Source organism: Elephas maximus, chromosome 11 (assembly GCF_024166365.1).
Source record: "Elephas maximus indicus isolate mEleMax1 chromosome 11, mEleMax1 primary haplotype, whole genome shotgun sequence".
Classification (NCBI taxonomy): Eukaryota; Metazoa; Chordata; class Mammalia; order Proboscidea; family Elephantidae; genus Elephas; species Elephas maximus.
The window spans coordinates 40,765,796-40,782,882 of NC_064829.1; the positions used below are offsets into that span (position 1 = coordinate 40,765,796).

Sequence of the window (17,087 nt, forward strand, 5' to 3'; positions counted from 1 at the left end):
AACAAGAAATAAAAACTATGCCAATCAAAAAAGTACATAGGACCTTCTTTTCAAGATAAGTAACAACCTAGCTTTATATTCTCTTCTCCCCTGCTACATCTGATGTGATTTTCGAAACGATGGGCTCAAACTATTTATTCATTCTCTCTCTGTCTCTGTCTCTGTCTCTCCTTCACAAACTTGCCTGACCGACATAGACATATATGCATAGCTTAAAGGCATGTACTTTCAAGATGCAAACACGTTTTAGCTGTTTTTCAAACGTGTACATAGGCAGCAGGCAAGGATACATATTGTTTTGATCTTTCATACAAAAAGAGTCAACATTTAATACCAGCACAAGTCCTCCAAAGCTGGCCTGTGCGATTCCAGAGGGAATTGCATCTATTTTTACATGATCCCTTCACGACCGTTGGAGTTTATATTGACGGACTGACGGACTGACTGGCTTTGACTAACCCAATGTTGTTTCCCACATCTATCATAGCTTGTGATTAGTGCTTTTCACCCAACTGATTCCACAGGACCCCATGGCTTTCATTTCTCCTATTTTCCTCCATTTCTCCTCTACAGATTCCTATTTTTCTCTAGTAGGCTGGCTAATCTTTTATATTTTTTCTCTCATAAAAAATCTACTTTTTGTCCAAAATTTTGAACATTGGGTATTGTATTTGAATGTCAAAATCCTCTCTGTTTTCTTTCCTTTTTCTGGACGTCCTGGACTTTTCTACTAATGAGGTGTTGGGTTTTTTGTTTTGTTTTGTTTTGCTTTAAAAAAAAAAATACTGTGTTTTTGGTGAAGGTTTAAACAGCAGTTGCGGCTCCCATTCAAGAATTTCTACACAAGTCTTTCAGGCACAGGTGCCCTGCTTGCTGGCTATGCTGACATGCATGCAATTCCACAAACATACAGCATTATCTCATGATCTCTTTGTTTTGTAAAGTGTCTATTTCTAAAATGCCCTTACCTCATTTTTTTATCAGGTTAGTAAATACACAATAATAGCAACTTAAAAAAAAAAATACTTCCATTGTCAATATTTCATTAGGTTTTTTGTGAATATTACTCAATTCTCCACAGCACCATGGAGGGTTAGTTTTCAGTTCCATTTAATAGGTTAAGTCTCCTTAGACATCACCTCCCCTGGAAAGCCCTCCCTGATTCCTACAGTTCAATTGTGATCCTCTCACATCTCACTGCCCTGCCATCATGGCTCTGTTTACAATGCGTTAATGCTGCCAGTTGAAGGCTTTTTGAGTAAACCAACTCCTTTCATTCCTCCATCTCCAGCAACTTTCAATAATGTCTAACACGTTGTAAGTGTTCAATAGTAACTGAAAAGACAAATTAATTTGAAGGGCAAACTAAAGAAGATTAGCTTCTCTGACACTCCAACTCCTAGTACTTTCTATAACATCAAACACAAAACAAGCATTCAGCTATATTTTTCAGTGGAATTTGTTTATGTGTATAGATATACTACATTTGGCAATTGTCAGTTAATATTTTTGGCTTTCGACTGCAGTGTTGGACACATATGTTTTATCTGTTGTGCCACACGTCGCAAGTCATTTGTTATTAATTACGGCACTATGCTGAGTAATAAGAGCTGACATGAAAGTTTTGTCCCTGATTTTATTGAAACTATGTCTAAGGTTTTATCATTCAATGTAATGTTTGTTGGAACATACTGTATTTTATTTCTAAACATTTAAGAATATTTTTTAATCATGACTGTGTATAGAATTGCATCAGATATTTTAGGCTAATTTCCTTTTTTTATGTAAATATAGTGAGATACACTAGTGAGTTTTTTAATGTAGAATCATTTTCATGTTCTTCAAAGGAATCTTATTTTGTATAGCATATTCTTTTTTAGCACATTGTTCGCTAATATATTAAGATCTTACCATTTATGATTGGAAGTGAGATTACCTACAGATTTTTTGGTGATATTATTTTTCAGTTATGGTTTCAGGGTTATAAAATCACTACAGAGTTAACCATAGAAGTTATGTCCATGCTGACTACATTCTGCAACTGACTCATAGGTCAGCCTGTAAATTATTTGGACTTGTTTTGTTTTTAGTGGTACAGTTTGAATAAATTCAATTCCTTCTGCAATTATTGACCTATTCCTATTACGTTTTTTTCCTTGATCCAATTTCATCCCGTGGTCTATAAATATATTAACTTAATTTAGATTTTCAACAAATTGCTATACAAAAATAGTATTTTTAATTCACTACTAATATGAAGTTGTGTATCTTTTATTCATTTCCATGGCTGTTAATATTTATTTTCTCTTTTTTTCTTAATAGATAGGCCAAATATTTTTAGTTTTTCTTGCCAGAATTATTTAGTTGTAATGTCAAAGAATTCTCTTAGCCCATCCCATAAATTTTGCTATAGAGTTTATACTTACTGGTCATTTACAAATAAATGATAATTGTATTATGATTAATCTTTAACACAGAAGCAAATAATGAAAATATGACTTTTAAAAATTTTCCCAGTAGTGTATATGTGTGTGTATATATACATGTTTGTTTGTTTGTTTGTTGCTATATTTTTTTCTTAATGATTTCTAATGTTACTGCACTTTTGTGAATAAAAGTAACTTCGATGATATGACCAGTACAATGCGATGGTTAAGACTTCAGTGCCAGACCATGTGGGTCGGAATCCCAACTCCACCATTAACGAGTTGTGTGAACCTGTACAAGGTCATTAAAACACTCACATCAGATTCCTCATGTATAGAATAGAGCTAATGTTAGCACACTCTTCATAGCATTATCATGAAGACAAAAAGAGAATATGTGTGAGCACTCAGAACAGTGCCGGGCACATAGAAAATATGCAACAAATGTCAGCTATCGTTACCATTATTGTTGCTATTATCATTCTTATTTTTCTTCTGTGACATTTGTTGGGATTTCTTTTGTGGCCTAGTACAGGGGCATTTTTTTTTTTTTTAACGATATAATGACAACTCTCTTTCGTAGCCCAAATCCTATCGATTCGACCTTTAAAATATATCCAGAGAATGGCAAGTTAATGGCAATGTGAACTGGCTCCACTCCCCCATGTCCAGTGAATCTTTTAAGATAGAATATCAGACAGGAGGATTTTCAGGGGGAAAAAAATATTTCTGAATGGGGAAAACTCCCGGAAGCCCTTTGAAACATGGCCATTTGTTCATGCTGCCTACACACCTGTTTGGATTTCAGATATTAACATATGTTTCACTCTGTATATTGGCCCATCTAACAGAAACATGGTACTCTCTAGTCCACTACAAATCCTGACTCCTACTAGGTAGGAAAGACAAAGCGGGGGGAAGTGGGGAAGGTTAAACAATTACTGAGTGTTACAAGGTACTGATTTGCACCAAATACTATATTAAGTGGGAGCCCTGGTTGTGCAGGTTTAAAGCATTCAGCTCAACTGAAAGGTCTCGGTTGGAACCCACCAGGCACTCCTGGGGTGAAAGATATGGCAGTCTGCTTCTATAAAGATTACAGCCCTGGAAACCCAATGGGGCAGTTCTTAGTCTGTCCAATACAGTCGCTGTTAGAATCGATTTGACGGCAGTGGGTTTGGTTTGGTTTGTTTTTCTACTACATCAAGCATTATATTTGAATTGTGCCTTTTATGATTCACAATAGCACCGCAAAATTGTTAATATTGTATAGATTTTATAAGAGAAAAATCGGAAATTCAGAGAGGTTAAACATATAGCCCAAGATTATACAACTAGTAAGGGTGAAGACAGGTAGAAAGTAGATTTCTCTGACTCCAAAGCCTTTACTATTTTCTCGCTACCATTACTATCTCATGAACTTTGCCATTGCTGCTGGAAGAATTCACGTGAAGTATCAGTAAATATAGTGAAAAAAAAAAGAAAAGAAAAACCATTGCTGTGATTTGATTCTGATTCATAGTGAGCATGTAGGGCAGAGTAGAACTGCCCCATAGCATTTCTGAGGAGCGGCTGGTGGGTTCAAACTGCTGACCTTTTGGTTAGCAGCCCTAGCTCTTAACTACTGTGGCAGTATACATAGTAAAAACAAAACAAAAAAAACCCTGACTCATAGTGACCCTTTAGAACAGAGTAGAACTACCCCACAGGATTTCCAAGGATCTGCTGGTGGACAGCCGACCTCTTAACCAGTGCACCACCAGAGCTCCAGTACACAAAGTAGGTAAGAGCATACATGAGTTTTGAGATTGGATACAAAGGGGTTCTTGCTACATGTGAAATTAATTAACCTCTCTAAACCTCAACTCTCTAATTGGTATAAATGGAATAGTAAAAGTAGTTGTCATGGATTGAATTATGTCCCCCCAAAATATGTGTCAACTTGGTTAGGCCATGATTCCCAGTATTATGTATTTGCCCTCCATTTTGCGGTTAATATAATTTTCCTATGTGTTGTAAATCCCAATCTCTGCCTGTGATTAATGAGGCAAGACTGGATCGTGTTGAAGAGGATTAGGGTGGGATGTAACACCCCTGCTCAGGTCACATCCCTGATCCAATGTACAGGGAGTTTCCCTGGGGTGTGGCCGGCACCATCTTTTACCTTACAAGAGATAAAAGGAAAGAGAAGCGAGCAAAGATTTGGGGAACCTCATGCCATCAAGAAAGTATTGCACTGAGAAGCTCCTTGACCAAGGGAAGATTGCTGACAATGACCTTCCTCCAGAGCCAACAGAGAGAGAAAGCCTTCCCCTGGCGCTGACACGCTGAATTTGGACTTCTAGCCTACTAGACTTTGAGAGAATAAACTTCTGTTTGTTGAAGCCAACCACTTGTGGTATTCTGTTACAGCAGCACTAGATGACTAAGGCAGTAGTACTTCACACAATTTCTGTGAAACTTCAGTGAGATAATCTGAGCCATGTGTTCAGCATTTGTCGGCACAATTAAATCCCTCAATAAATGATGTTGATAATGACAATGATGATAGGAGGTAGATGACCAGGCTTATACCAATAGCATTGCTTGAACATGTCATCCATGCTGGGACAAGAATTTTCTTTCTTTTCTGCTCTGAATGACCCAGTCATGTTTTACAGCTGGAACAACTGCATCTATCATTTACTACTCCTAATTCCCAAAACCTAGTCTGTGTTCTTTCTGAGACGTATTACTACCAAGGATAACTTCTTGGACATACTTGAATCTAATTACACTCTTGCTTATTTTTTCAGATAAATCCACTAACCCTTAGGTATCACACAGAGGCAAAGATGTTGCTCATTATAGAGTCTCATCTGCCCCAAATAAATCCCACGGCAACCCTGGAATTCAGCCATTTCCTTTTTTTCTCAGAGTGGATTAGGTCCACTCTCTATGCTCATCCACACACACTCTGAATCACCATTGTCAGAGAAGGTGCTCACTCCTTTACCTGGAGGTATCGAGTCAATTCCAACTCATAGCAACCCTAAAGGACAGAGTACAACTGCCCTATAGGGTTTCCAAGGAGAGGCTGGTGGATTCGAACAGCCAATCTTTTGGTTAGCATCTGAGCTCTTAACCACTGCACCACCAGAACTCCCAGTTGATATATAAACCAAGAAAATCCAAAACCCATTGCCATTGAGTTGATTCCAACTCATAGGGACCCTACAGGACAGAGTAGAACTGCCTCATAGAGTTTCCAAGGAAAACCTGGTGGATTTGAACTGCCAACCTTTTGGTTAGCAGCCGTAGCTCTTAAACACTACGCCACCAGGGTTCCCAGTTGATATATACCCAAAATAGCAATCCTATAGTTGATATATAGTAGGCTCTAAATTCATGCATAATAAGACCAAAATATTACAGTATGAGTGCTCTCATGCTTCTCCCTCTATTGGCTAAAGAAGATGTCGACTCTGCCAGTTAAGTTTAGGTTATAAACTACGTTCTCCACTAGAGAAGGTAAGTTTTGCCTTTGTTGGTCTGGTATTTTAAAGCATCCTTACTGCAGAGTTGGGAAAATAGGGGAAGAGTAAGAGACGGAGAAAAGGCAAATGGGAAGGGTGAATTTTCAGGAAATTTATGGAAGAGAGGCACTTAGTTCACACTGTGAGAACATTGAGGGAAAGAAGAAAGAGGTACACAGGAGACATTGCTTGGGGGTGATGAGGAAGTCACAGTAATTCAAATCATTTACTATCCTTCAAGAAATGGGAATAAAAATGGAAAGCTTTTAAAATTACTTTTCACCCCTTGAGTTGTACTTCTCATGGAGATATCTCTGTATGAACTGTGACTCCAATAATACAATTTAGAAACATTATCCTCCACACAATTTTCATGAAAATAAAAGATAATGGAGCTGTTTTTCCTAGTGAAATACAGTATCATTTTACTGCATAGAGTCAATACTTTATTCTACCTGATCAACTAAATAAAGACTATGTATAAGAGGTCAGTAGTAAGATAAATGGAAAAAAATTCACTTTAATTGGCTGGATGAAGATGCTTTCTGAGAACAAAATCTTACTATTAGCTAGCTTAAAACTTTAAAGAGTTAAATGTACATATTTTGAAATTTCAAGAGATATGTAAATTTTTTTAAATCAAATTTTTGTCTTTTTTGAATGTTAAACTATATTGTCATATTATCTGATACAATACTAAAATGAATATAATTATGGTATGATAATGAGTTAATGTGCTGTATCTTAAAAGAATATTCTTGCTAGTTTATAAGGACATTTATGTAAAATGTGATATTTAGTAATTTTAAAATGTTATTTCTTTGTGGTTTAAACAATAGATATATGTCATCCTTTAATAAAAAGATTCTATCCATTGAATGGAAATCCTGGTGGTGTAGTGATTAAGAGCTATGGCTGCTAACCAAAAGGTCGGCAGTTCAAATCCACCAGACGCTCCTCGGAAACCCTATGGAGCAGTTCTACTCTGTCCTATAGGGTCGCTATGAGTCAGAATCGACTCGGTGGCAATGGGTTTTGGGTTTTTAGCCATTGAATAAAAGTGTAATCATGCTATTTTTATTAAGTTCAACTTCAACTTCTTTTTCTTCTTACATTCCTTCCTCCTTCCCTCCTTCCCTTTCTCCCTCCTTTCTCTTCTTCCTCCTTTCCTCTCTTCTTTCTTTCCTCCCTCCCTCCCTCCTTCTCTTCCTCCCTCCTTTCTCTTCTTCCTCCTTCCCTCTCTTCCTTCCTTTTTTCTTTCCTCCCTCCCTCCCTCCTTTCCTTCCTTCCTTCCTTCCTTCCCGCTTTCTTCCTTCCTTTTTTCTTCATTTGTCCTTTAAAGCCCTAAGCAATAGGAGTCAGCATGGCAATTGCAGAAAGCAATAGACTTCACCATGACCGTAATATCAGTTTTACTTTGTATTGTATCTTGACTCAGGACTATGCTCATGGCAAACTAGACCAATAGAAAAGACATTTTAAGAGAGAGAGAAGACAGAGACTGCGTGTGTGGGGGGATGTATGTGTATATGCAGAACCAATTAGAAATGAGAGGCATCCACCTAAAACTAAGTTTGCTTGAGTTATTTTTTTTAACATAAAGAAATTGAAAATTATTCTCTAATATTCTATCTCTTACCTCTGTTTGTATTAGTGCCTCCCAGGTTTTCTTCCCCTTCATTTTCAATTTTTTCTTTGTCCTGTCCACATTTCTTTTAACATTTTTTTTCTTCTCAATTATATCATTAATTATCTGGAAGATATTCAGATATTAAGACAGGCAGCACTTAAAATTCAATTATCTTGGTTTAGGACAAACAGTACTCATATGACTTTTTTTATATTAACAATATTTTTTTTTTTTTGGTTATAAAGGAAAAGAATCACCACACATGTGGATTTCAAAAACATAGTATGATATCTGAAATCCCAATATTCTGTTTGAATCATATTGAGTCCAATCAATTTTGTTAGGTAAAAAAAAAACTAATAAACTCACATAGAAAGTATAAATTCCCATCACAATGTTTACAATATTTAACCAAAATTAAAACTCTTAACTGCAAATTGTCAGCAATAAATATTAAAAAGTGTGTATAAACTCATTCTTTCTAAAAGTTTACACTAAATTCATTAGCTATGGAATAGAATAAAAACAAAAATGATTACTGGAGTATAAGAAGATATAAAACAATAAAAAAAAATATAAAATAAGGGGAAATAAACGTCATTAATCTTTTCTGGAGTTCATTATCACGCTTAGACAATTACACTAAGGCTTTTGCTGCAATTAATAAATTTCCCTCATTAATGTAAGGGGGAGCTGTTAGTAACATTTATCCCACTAGGTGTTAGTACTGGTTATATACTTATTACATGAGCACTAGGATAGCCTTTAGAAGTCCCAAATAGAGTAGAATATCCAGAATTCGTCGTTTCCAAGCTTTATGACCTTGTGCAAGTTGCTTAACCTGTTTAGGACCAAATTTTCTTCAAGCCTATGGTACAGATAAACAGATTAACTCCTTCCTGACTATTTCATAGGAAGATTTTGAAGATCAAAATAAAAGTTGGTAATAGGGATGCTTCATATCTTTTAAGTGAAGGAACGATTTATATCATTAAAATCTCTTAATATAAAACTACATCATCATTTGTAGAGGGACACACACACACACACACACAAACCCCATTGCCAAAAAGGTCCAAATCAATACATATATGTCCTTGTTGCTGCTAAGGACAAGAATGTATAACACTTACCACACCCTCTAGTTCTTAAAAAGACTAATGACATGACAGATACATATTTTTCTACGAGTTTTTTCTTTGGGAAGGGCTAGTAATATCAGTTACTGCCATAAACTTGTTGTTTTGTAAATATGTAACTCCTGTGTGCTGTATTTTTCACCTTAGCTGTCTTAACTTCATCTAAATGCATCAAAATTTTACCATGAAAATGTCGAGATACATTGTATTTTGTATTTGGGCAAAAACTACTTCCGCATTTAATTAACAAACAGTGAAGACTGAATAAATTTTACCGTGGGGGGCAGTCACACCAAATAAGCCACTAAGCACCTATTTGAAAGCTTGCCCATGCTTTTATTTGAAATCATAATTTTCCAAAGAAGAATTTGAAATCACAATTTTCCAAAGAAGAATTTGAAATCACATACTTGATTTGCTGACCTAAATATTCCTGTGAGTTAGCATGCGGATTCATTTATAAATGCCTACTTCAGAATGTTGCTGATGGATGTTTCTGATTCTGATGGCCTCTTCTTCTAGTTCAGTCAATGGCTCCTCCAACTGCGCCAATGCCAGGGCGTAGAGTATTTTCTTTCCTACAAGATCCTTCCTCTCCTGTGTCTGGACTTCTTGAATATAATATATTTTTTTCTGCCAGTAAAGATAATCAGTCATTCAGTAATTCATTACCTAAACATTTATGGAGCCCCTATATTGCGGCGGTCAGTGACCTTGGCTATTATTTGAAAAGCAAAAGATAGATATCACCATAAAAAAGCAATGGGCAAAAATGGTGTGTATTTAAACAGTACATAAAAAAAAAAAAAAGCACATAGTTATTATTAAAAGACATGAGAGAAAAAAATAAAAAGAAAATAAAAATCAAACATCCTTATGTGAGTACTGGAGAACAATAAGGTTGGAGAATATATACACAGCATATACTGCAAAACATGTAATTCTTGCAAAGGAAGGTCATACAGAATCAATGAACAGGAGGTTAATAGCAAATTGTTAAGCAAAAAAAGAAAAGCTTGGTTGACTATGGGATTATTGAGCGTGTATGGATAGAAATAAATCAGTAAATTTGATATATTCGAACATATAGAAGCAGAGCAACACTACTTCCATATGTTTGAAATTATCAAATTTTCCAATAGAAGTGACAAATGTTTTGTTTACTTCAAAGAGGCCCAGAGGTGCAGATGATGTCACATAATTTTAAAAACACTATTTTGAACTGTTTTGTCTCCTGATTTTACTTTTCTTATAATAATAATTTCAAGTATGTATATGCTCGTTGTTTTGGCGTTCCATCGAGTCGATTCCAACACATATGGCCCCTTGTGACAGAGTAGAAACACCCTGTTGGGTGTCCTAGGCTGTAATCTTTATGGAAGCAGATTGCCAGGTCTTTCTCCCACTGCTGCTGGAAGGAGAGGCATGCTAGAGACATGCCTGGGATCAGAGAAGCCCAACCTGTGTTTGTAAAGGATACGAAAAACCCAACCAAACCCAGTGCCGTCAAGTCAATTCCAACTCATAGCGACCCTAGAGGACAGAGTAGAAGTGCCCTGTAGAGTTTCCAAGGAGCACCTAGCAGATTCGAACTGCTGACCTTTTAGTTAGCAGCCGTAGCACTTAACCACTATGCCACCAGGGATAGGCAGTAATAAATTGAGAACCAAAAAATTAAGAAGATTAATTTTTCTAGCTACCATGCTTTCATTTCAAACACTTTATAAAGAAATATCTCATAGCATATTTTCTTTCAGGGTTAAATAAAGAAATTCAAGTGAAAGACACTAAAAGTAAAGAAAACATAACATCATCACAAAGCAAAGAGTTAGACACTTAGGAATAAGATCTTACTAGACTGGCAGAAATTCCCATTAAGCCACAAAATGAGATATGTGTATGGGAGGTCAGTTTCTTCATGCATGAGCACACACTTCTCGTTGTACACAGAGGGCAACTGTCATCAGCTAAGGAAAGAAAACTGCTGGCTTGCAAAGCAAGGAGTGAAAAGATGCCTCATTACAGGCAAATTTAAAATTCTAAGTAAAAGGCAAATTAAAGGAAGAATAAAATATTGAAACTAATTGAGTATTACCTGAATCTGTATTGCAGTAGCCACTTCATTTCGAATGAGTTTTTTCAAGTAATCTTCTCTACCCTATATATTATCAAATTAAAAAAAAAAGGGGGGGTTTATTCGCAGTTAGAAAACATTTAAAGACAATTGCTAATACACATTTTATACATGCTCAAATAAAGAGTAAAATATTCATTATAAATTGAGTATTATAAAATAGGGGTGGGGGAATCTATTATTTGAGGCAAAGAATTTAAGTGATAAAAGATCAGAAAGTAGAAAACAGAATTTCTGTTCAATTTAGTTTGTACTTTATAGTCCTGAACTAAATAAAAAAAAAAAAAAAAAAATAAGCATAAAGGAAAAACTAGACAGTCGTTGATTCCTGTTTTTAAAATCTATCAGATTGTAAAATATTATTTTCCAGAATGAACACATTGAACTTTGAAAACAAGATAGATATAACTCGAGCATTGGTTTATAAAATGTGATAAGATACTCTATTTGGCTACAACAATTCATTCATTCATTCCTTTATAATTAACACTTGAAAGTTAATGGGCAAAAATATTTGGAAAAATCTTCATTCTGTTTCTAGGATAAATAATCTTAAACTGTTCATAGCTGTGCTTTAAATTATCACACTAAGTCAGAATTGGAAATAGTTCATAAGGTACTTTCTGTTTTAGAATTATACCTTACGTCTTGGAATCCCTTACTTGAGAGTAGTTGGCTTGGGTATAGGCCATCCTCCAAGTTCCAAAGAGATGTATAGATTTCCAAGGAGGAATAGTAGAGGTTTAGCAACCTCTCTGTTAAATCTTTGATGACTTAATACCTTCATCATATGCCAGCATCTATGCAATATAAGGGTTCAAGTCTGTAAGTTTCTCTTCCAACTCTTCCTCTTCTCTATTGCAACCCATCAAAATTATGCTTTCCAGAAGCAAACAACTCAAAAACAGAAAACAGAATGTTGTCTGGTCCTGCACCATATTGTGCCCATAAATGAATTCAAGTCATTTCACTTAGATAAATTAATATTGTACAAAAAAAGAGCTTGTGAATGTAAAGCTAAAACACTGTGGACAGTGTATGAAAAATCGTAATAAAATAGACAAAGAATTTGAAGCTCCAACAGGTACACCCTCATATTACATTGAAGAGGAAGAAAAAGAGTCCGTTTAGAAAACTGTGTCTATACAAAACCAAATCAACCTCTTCCCAGTGGACAAATCTGCACACTCCATAGGGGGAAAAAAATCTGGAGCTTCTCCGGGGTCTGTTTCCTACCATGCTGCCAAACCTCTGCGACTCAGAAAGCAAGGTCAAAGGATCAGTCATCAGAAGAGAAGAGACCTGTCACTGGCTGGGCTGCCAATTTCACACTAACATGTCCATGCTCACTATCACAAATTAGGTAACAGGGAGTGCTTCCAAACACATGCTCAAAGCCTTCCTATGGTACCAAGTCTTTTTACCGAAAATATGCTTGGTCCATCACAGCCCCTGGAAAAATACCAAGAAGCTGCACGCTTCCTACGAGAACTACTTGTCTACAAAGGTCTTCAAAACACCCTACAGTGCACCAAAGACTGACACTGAGTGAAGTCTGACAGTCAAAGGTCTTAGGCCATGGGGCGCAACATTTGAGTGAGAGGATTCATTGTCTTTCCACCCTATTGTCAAACATCGTGTTCCTTATAAAGCAGAGTCTGAGATGGAGTTTAATGTGTAGGTTATTTTTTAAGGTATGCACTTGGGATCAACTCCTGCAGGGAGGGGGAAGGAAGCAGGACTGGGCAGAGATGAGCTCAAGCTGTGATGCAGCCCCAGCAACAACCTCAGTCAATCCCACAGAGTGCTGGGGCAAGAATGGACCTTCAGCTACGTGCCAAGTTGGACCACGGTGGCAAGGCTATACTCTTATGTTCATCGGTCACTCGATGTGAGTTGACCCAGGAAGGGGAATGAGCTTCAGCAAAGTGCCTTAGGTGAGGCAATCCCTTAAGGTGAATCTAGGCAGTTCTGTCTACCAAATGAAGCCCCCTTAATGATAATGCCACTATTATTACTACTTATAAAAAAAAAATGATGGTTAAAATATATTACATGTTTACTGTGAAGAATGGTCTTGTCTCAACGTCACTATGAAATTGTCGTTATTGTTCCCTTTTGCAGATGGGAAAACTGAAACACACGGGTTACATAAATTGCCCAAATACACAAAGCTAGTACCTGATGGAACCAGGATGCTAATCCACAGATCTACTGAGAGCTCAGGGATTTAACGCTATTGATTTAGCATCTCAGTGGCCCCTAGATTCCTAGGACCCTGCAATGTGAAAAGGGATATTTCTTGAATAGCCTCTGACTCTCACGTGCCCTTCTCCTTCCACAGCCTACCTGTTTGTCCATGAGGCTTCCCATCAGCTGGGATACCTCTTTTAATTCTCTAACTCAGCAGCCTACGCAAGACATTGAGGACCAGATGGAGGTTTTGTGTTAAAGAGGTGCCAATCTGCCAGTGATGCCAAGGTTGGCTCTGAAATGGATTCTGCTGGAAAAAACTGGGAAGATGTTCCATTTTAACTGTGCAACATGAGTTATGTGGCTGCTGGGAACAGAACCAGGATTAAAATGGATACAAATTACCAGCAGGTAGGCTTAACACAAGAATTACAGTGTGATCTGCTTAGTGAAATAATGATGGCACCATCACTGAAAATGCTCAAAAAGAGGCTGAAGAATGACAAAGAGTTACAGTAGGTGTAGAAAGCTTCCCTGATTTAAAAAGTGACATTTTGAGAATTTTTTCTATCCCAGGCACTTTGTTAGAATGTTTTATATATACAGGCAGCCCTGGCTTTTATAAGATACCAGTTCCTGGTTGGTGTATATGGTTAACATGCTCAGCTGCTAACCAAGGAAGTTCAAGGGCACCCAGAAGCACCTCAGAAGAAAGGCCTGGCAATCTACTTCTGAAAAATCAACCATTGAAAATCCTATGGAGAACAGTTCTATTATGACACATATTGAGTCTCCATTAGTTAGGATTGATTTGGCAGCAAAATCCACCCCCCCCCCCCAGTGGTCACTGAAACTCATGCATATTGAAACTGCAAAAGGAAGACACACCTCAGATACGCACATTTCAGTTAATATGGTCCTGTGCCAAGTGAGGATTGTCTGTGTCCATACGTATGTGTGATTGACCCATTTGGTGACATAGTTACTATTAGTTACACTCAAAGACAAGAGTACTGATGTCATCGAGGTCAGACAATTTGTCACACAACTAAGAGTCAAACAAGTGAGAGAATTCTGGACTGCCTGATACTGCAACCTGGATACATCCTCCAAGGCTTTAAAGTAAGATTCCTCCACTGACCTCAGATTTAATACTGTGCCTGGCACATAATAGTTGCTGAATAAATAATTTGGTGAATAAATACATTAGTGAATAGCAAATAGTTTTTGATCTTTAGATTGGGAGATTACCGTATAAAAGTTTAAGGTTCTTTACTATAATCTATCTTTTTCCTCAATAATTTACTTAAATTATTTTCCACAGTTTATATATACTTTTTCAACTTTTTATAATGTGGAAACCGTGGTGGTGTAGTGGTTAAGAGCTACAGCTGCTAACTAAAAGGTTGGCAGTTCGAATCTACCAGGCACTCCTTGGAAACCCTATGGGGCAGTTCTACCTGCCCTATAGGGTCACTATGTGTCGGAACTGACTTTATGGTCATGGGTTTGGTTTCTGTATACTGTAAAACTCAGGGCCCTTTAAAATGCCATGATCACATAGGTTCTCATTCTGAAATAGCATCTTGAGGATGGATTATAAAACAAAGTCTACGGGAGGTTCCCCTGAGATGTGGGGGAATGGGAAGGGTGGTGGAAAAGACAGGAGAGCAGGTCTCTGCCCTTCAGAGATTATAATAACTACAAACTGAAGGAAGTAGCCTTCTTAAGGAGCACTGCCGGCAGCCCTTCTGCATCAGGCCTTTAAAATCACCACTTTACAGCAGTTCCAACAACTAAAAATGCAGAATGGAATTCCAAATCCTCATGGGCTCCAGACTTCCTGGAGCCATGAAAGTGGGTTGAACCCCTGAAGCTATTGCTCTGAGATAATCTTTAAACCGTAAATCAAAAATATCCCCTGAAGTCTTCTTAAAAGCAAATGATAGCTTAGCTTAACTAGTAAAAATGCCTACCTCAAACATTATGCTCTTTTAAGAACTATCTATGTGGGATCAAATTGACAACATCAACCAAAAAGATCAGATGGGGACCTTAGGGAGCAATAAATTTATGTTGATGGGGGAGGAACAACAGAAAAGGAGAGTGAGAATGGTTCCACAACTCAAAGAATGTAATCAATGTCACTGAATGGTATATGTAGAAAAAAAAATCATCGATAAATGCTAAGTCTATTAGGAAAATTTTGTTAGAAAGAGATTTGTACAATCTTAAAATATCACTCCATTGATTACTTATTAATCACAATGTGGAAATTACAATGGATAAATCTGTTGGCCATAAATTTAACCAAATGATCAAACCCAACATCACTAGTAATGAGGCAAACATATACTATGTGCATTTTCATGAGTTTCATTGAGGACACAAGATTACAAATATGTAATATCCCTGCCCAAAGTGTTTAACTTGAATCCAATGGCTCAGCCTCTAATCTAAAGGTCAGAGGTTTGAGTCCACCGCCAGGTGCCTCAGTAGAAAGGCCTGGTGATCTACTTCCCAACAACGAGCCATTGAAAACCCCACGGAGCACGTTTTTCTGTGACACACACAGGGCAGCAGTGAGCCAGAGTCCACTCGGCAGCAACTGGTTTCACCGAACTGCAAACAAACCAAAACATAAACCCGTATTGAGGGAAACTCTTCAAAATAACTGGACTAGACTTTAAAAATGTCAATGTAATGAAAGAAAAAAAAAAAAAAAAACACGAGGAACTCCTCAAGATTAAAGGAGCCTCAAAAGTTATAACAGATAAATGCAACACCTGATTACACAGGTGAACTAGAAAAATCTGCTGATCGACTGTATCTTTGCGCCGCTTATCTAACGACTGCCTCTCAATTCCGAACCCACACTTTGCTGCTCTGATTTGTGATACTGAAGCCGGGTCCAGTAAGCAGTGCTGTGTTGTCAGGCTTTACCAACAGAGGGCGGTAGAGAGGCATACGATGTCCCAAGCGAGAGAAGGGGGCTACACATCCCTGTTGGGGTGGCCTTTTCTCCTTCCTCCTGCGGCACTGCTGTCGGCAGATGTGGGGGAAACCGATGACACTTGCCCCCCAGGGAGTTTCTCTGCCCAGAAACTCCGTTTCTCCTCCGTCAAGTTTCTCCCGGAGCTTGGCAGCTTCCTGTTTACAGGTAAGCGGGCTCCAGCAGCGGACTTCTCCCCTGTCCCCGGAGACACAGCATGCTCTTGCCAACAAGGTCTGCCTCTGTTTCGCTCCTTCTTTGGGTATGTTCCTTCAGCCCTAGAGTAAGTGACTACTCTCCATCGTTTGCTACTTCTGTAATCCTCAAAGCCGACCCCACTGCGGTGGACTCAATTCAGACTATTGCAACCCTGTAGGACCAGGAGAACTGCCCGCATAGGGTTTCCAAGGTGGTAAATCTTTGCGGAAGCAGATTGCCACATCTTTCTTCCGTAGAGCGGCTGGTGGGTTCAAACCATTGACCTTTCGGTCAGCAGCCCAGGGCTTAACCGCTGCACCAGTGGGGCTCGGTAATCTTTAGATCAGGGGTGGGCGGATTTTTCCTGAGGGGCCAGGCAGGAAATGTTTTAGGCTTTGCGGGCCATATGGTGTCTGTCACAACTACTCAATTCTGGTTTTGGAGAACAGGAATAAAAGAGATCAACAGATCACTTTGAAGAGCTTGAAAGAAGCCTCTGAGGCTGCAAGAGTCCACAGGAAAATATAGTCACCTTTGACCCGCTTCCTAGTTTTACCAGCTAGAAGCCAGCAGGTGGCAGCAGAGAGCTGTTGTACTGGAAGAGACGCCTGCACTGGGACAAAAGACAGAAGAGGACGGAAGAATCAATGCTGTGTCCGGAAACCCATGTTCAAATCGGAAAGGTGAGGAAACCCTAAAGATAAACAGATCTAAGCTCAGAATCAAGGAAATCGCATCAGTTCGGTTTCCAGTGACAGAAGAGGCACTAAGGAAAATTCGGAGAAATCACATTACGTAAGGTCTGAGATGAGGATTAAAGACGGACCTTAAAACAGTCAAAATTAAAAAGCACAGTTTGG

The 17,087-nt window shown here is 38.0% G+C and overlaps 1 protein-coding gene across 1 annotated transcript in view; it reads right to left on the minus strand.

Moving 5' to 3' along the window:
* CCDC178 (coiled-coil domain containing 178) overlaps positions 1-17,087 on the minus strand; it is a 548,199-nt gene that overhangs the window by 307,257 nt on the left and 223,855 nt on the right. The window contains exons 14-16 of the mRNA XM_049901613.1: positions 10,806-10,868; positions 9,182-9,343; positions 7,581-7,694 (exon numbers count right to left, since the gene is read on the minus strand). Coding sequence (XP_049757570.1) covers positions 7,581-7,694; positions 9,182-9,343; positions 10,806-10,868 — 339 coding nt within the window. The remainder of the gene's footprint in view (positions 1-7,580; positions 7,695-9,181; positions 9,344-10,805; positions 10,869-17,087) is intronic.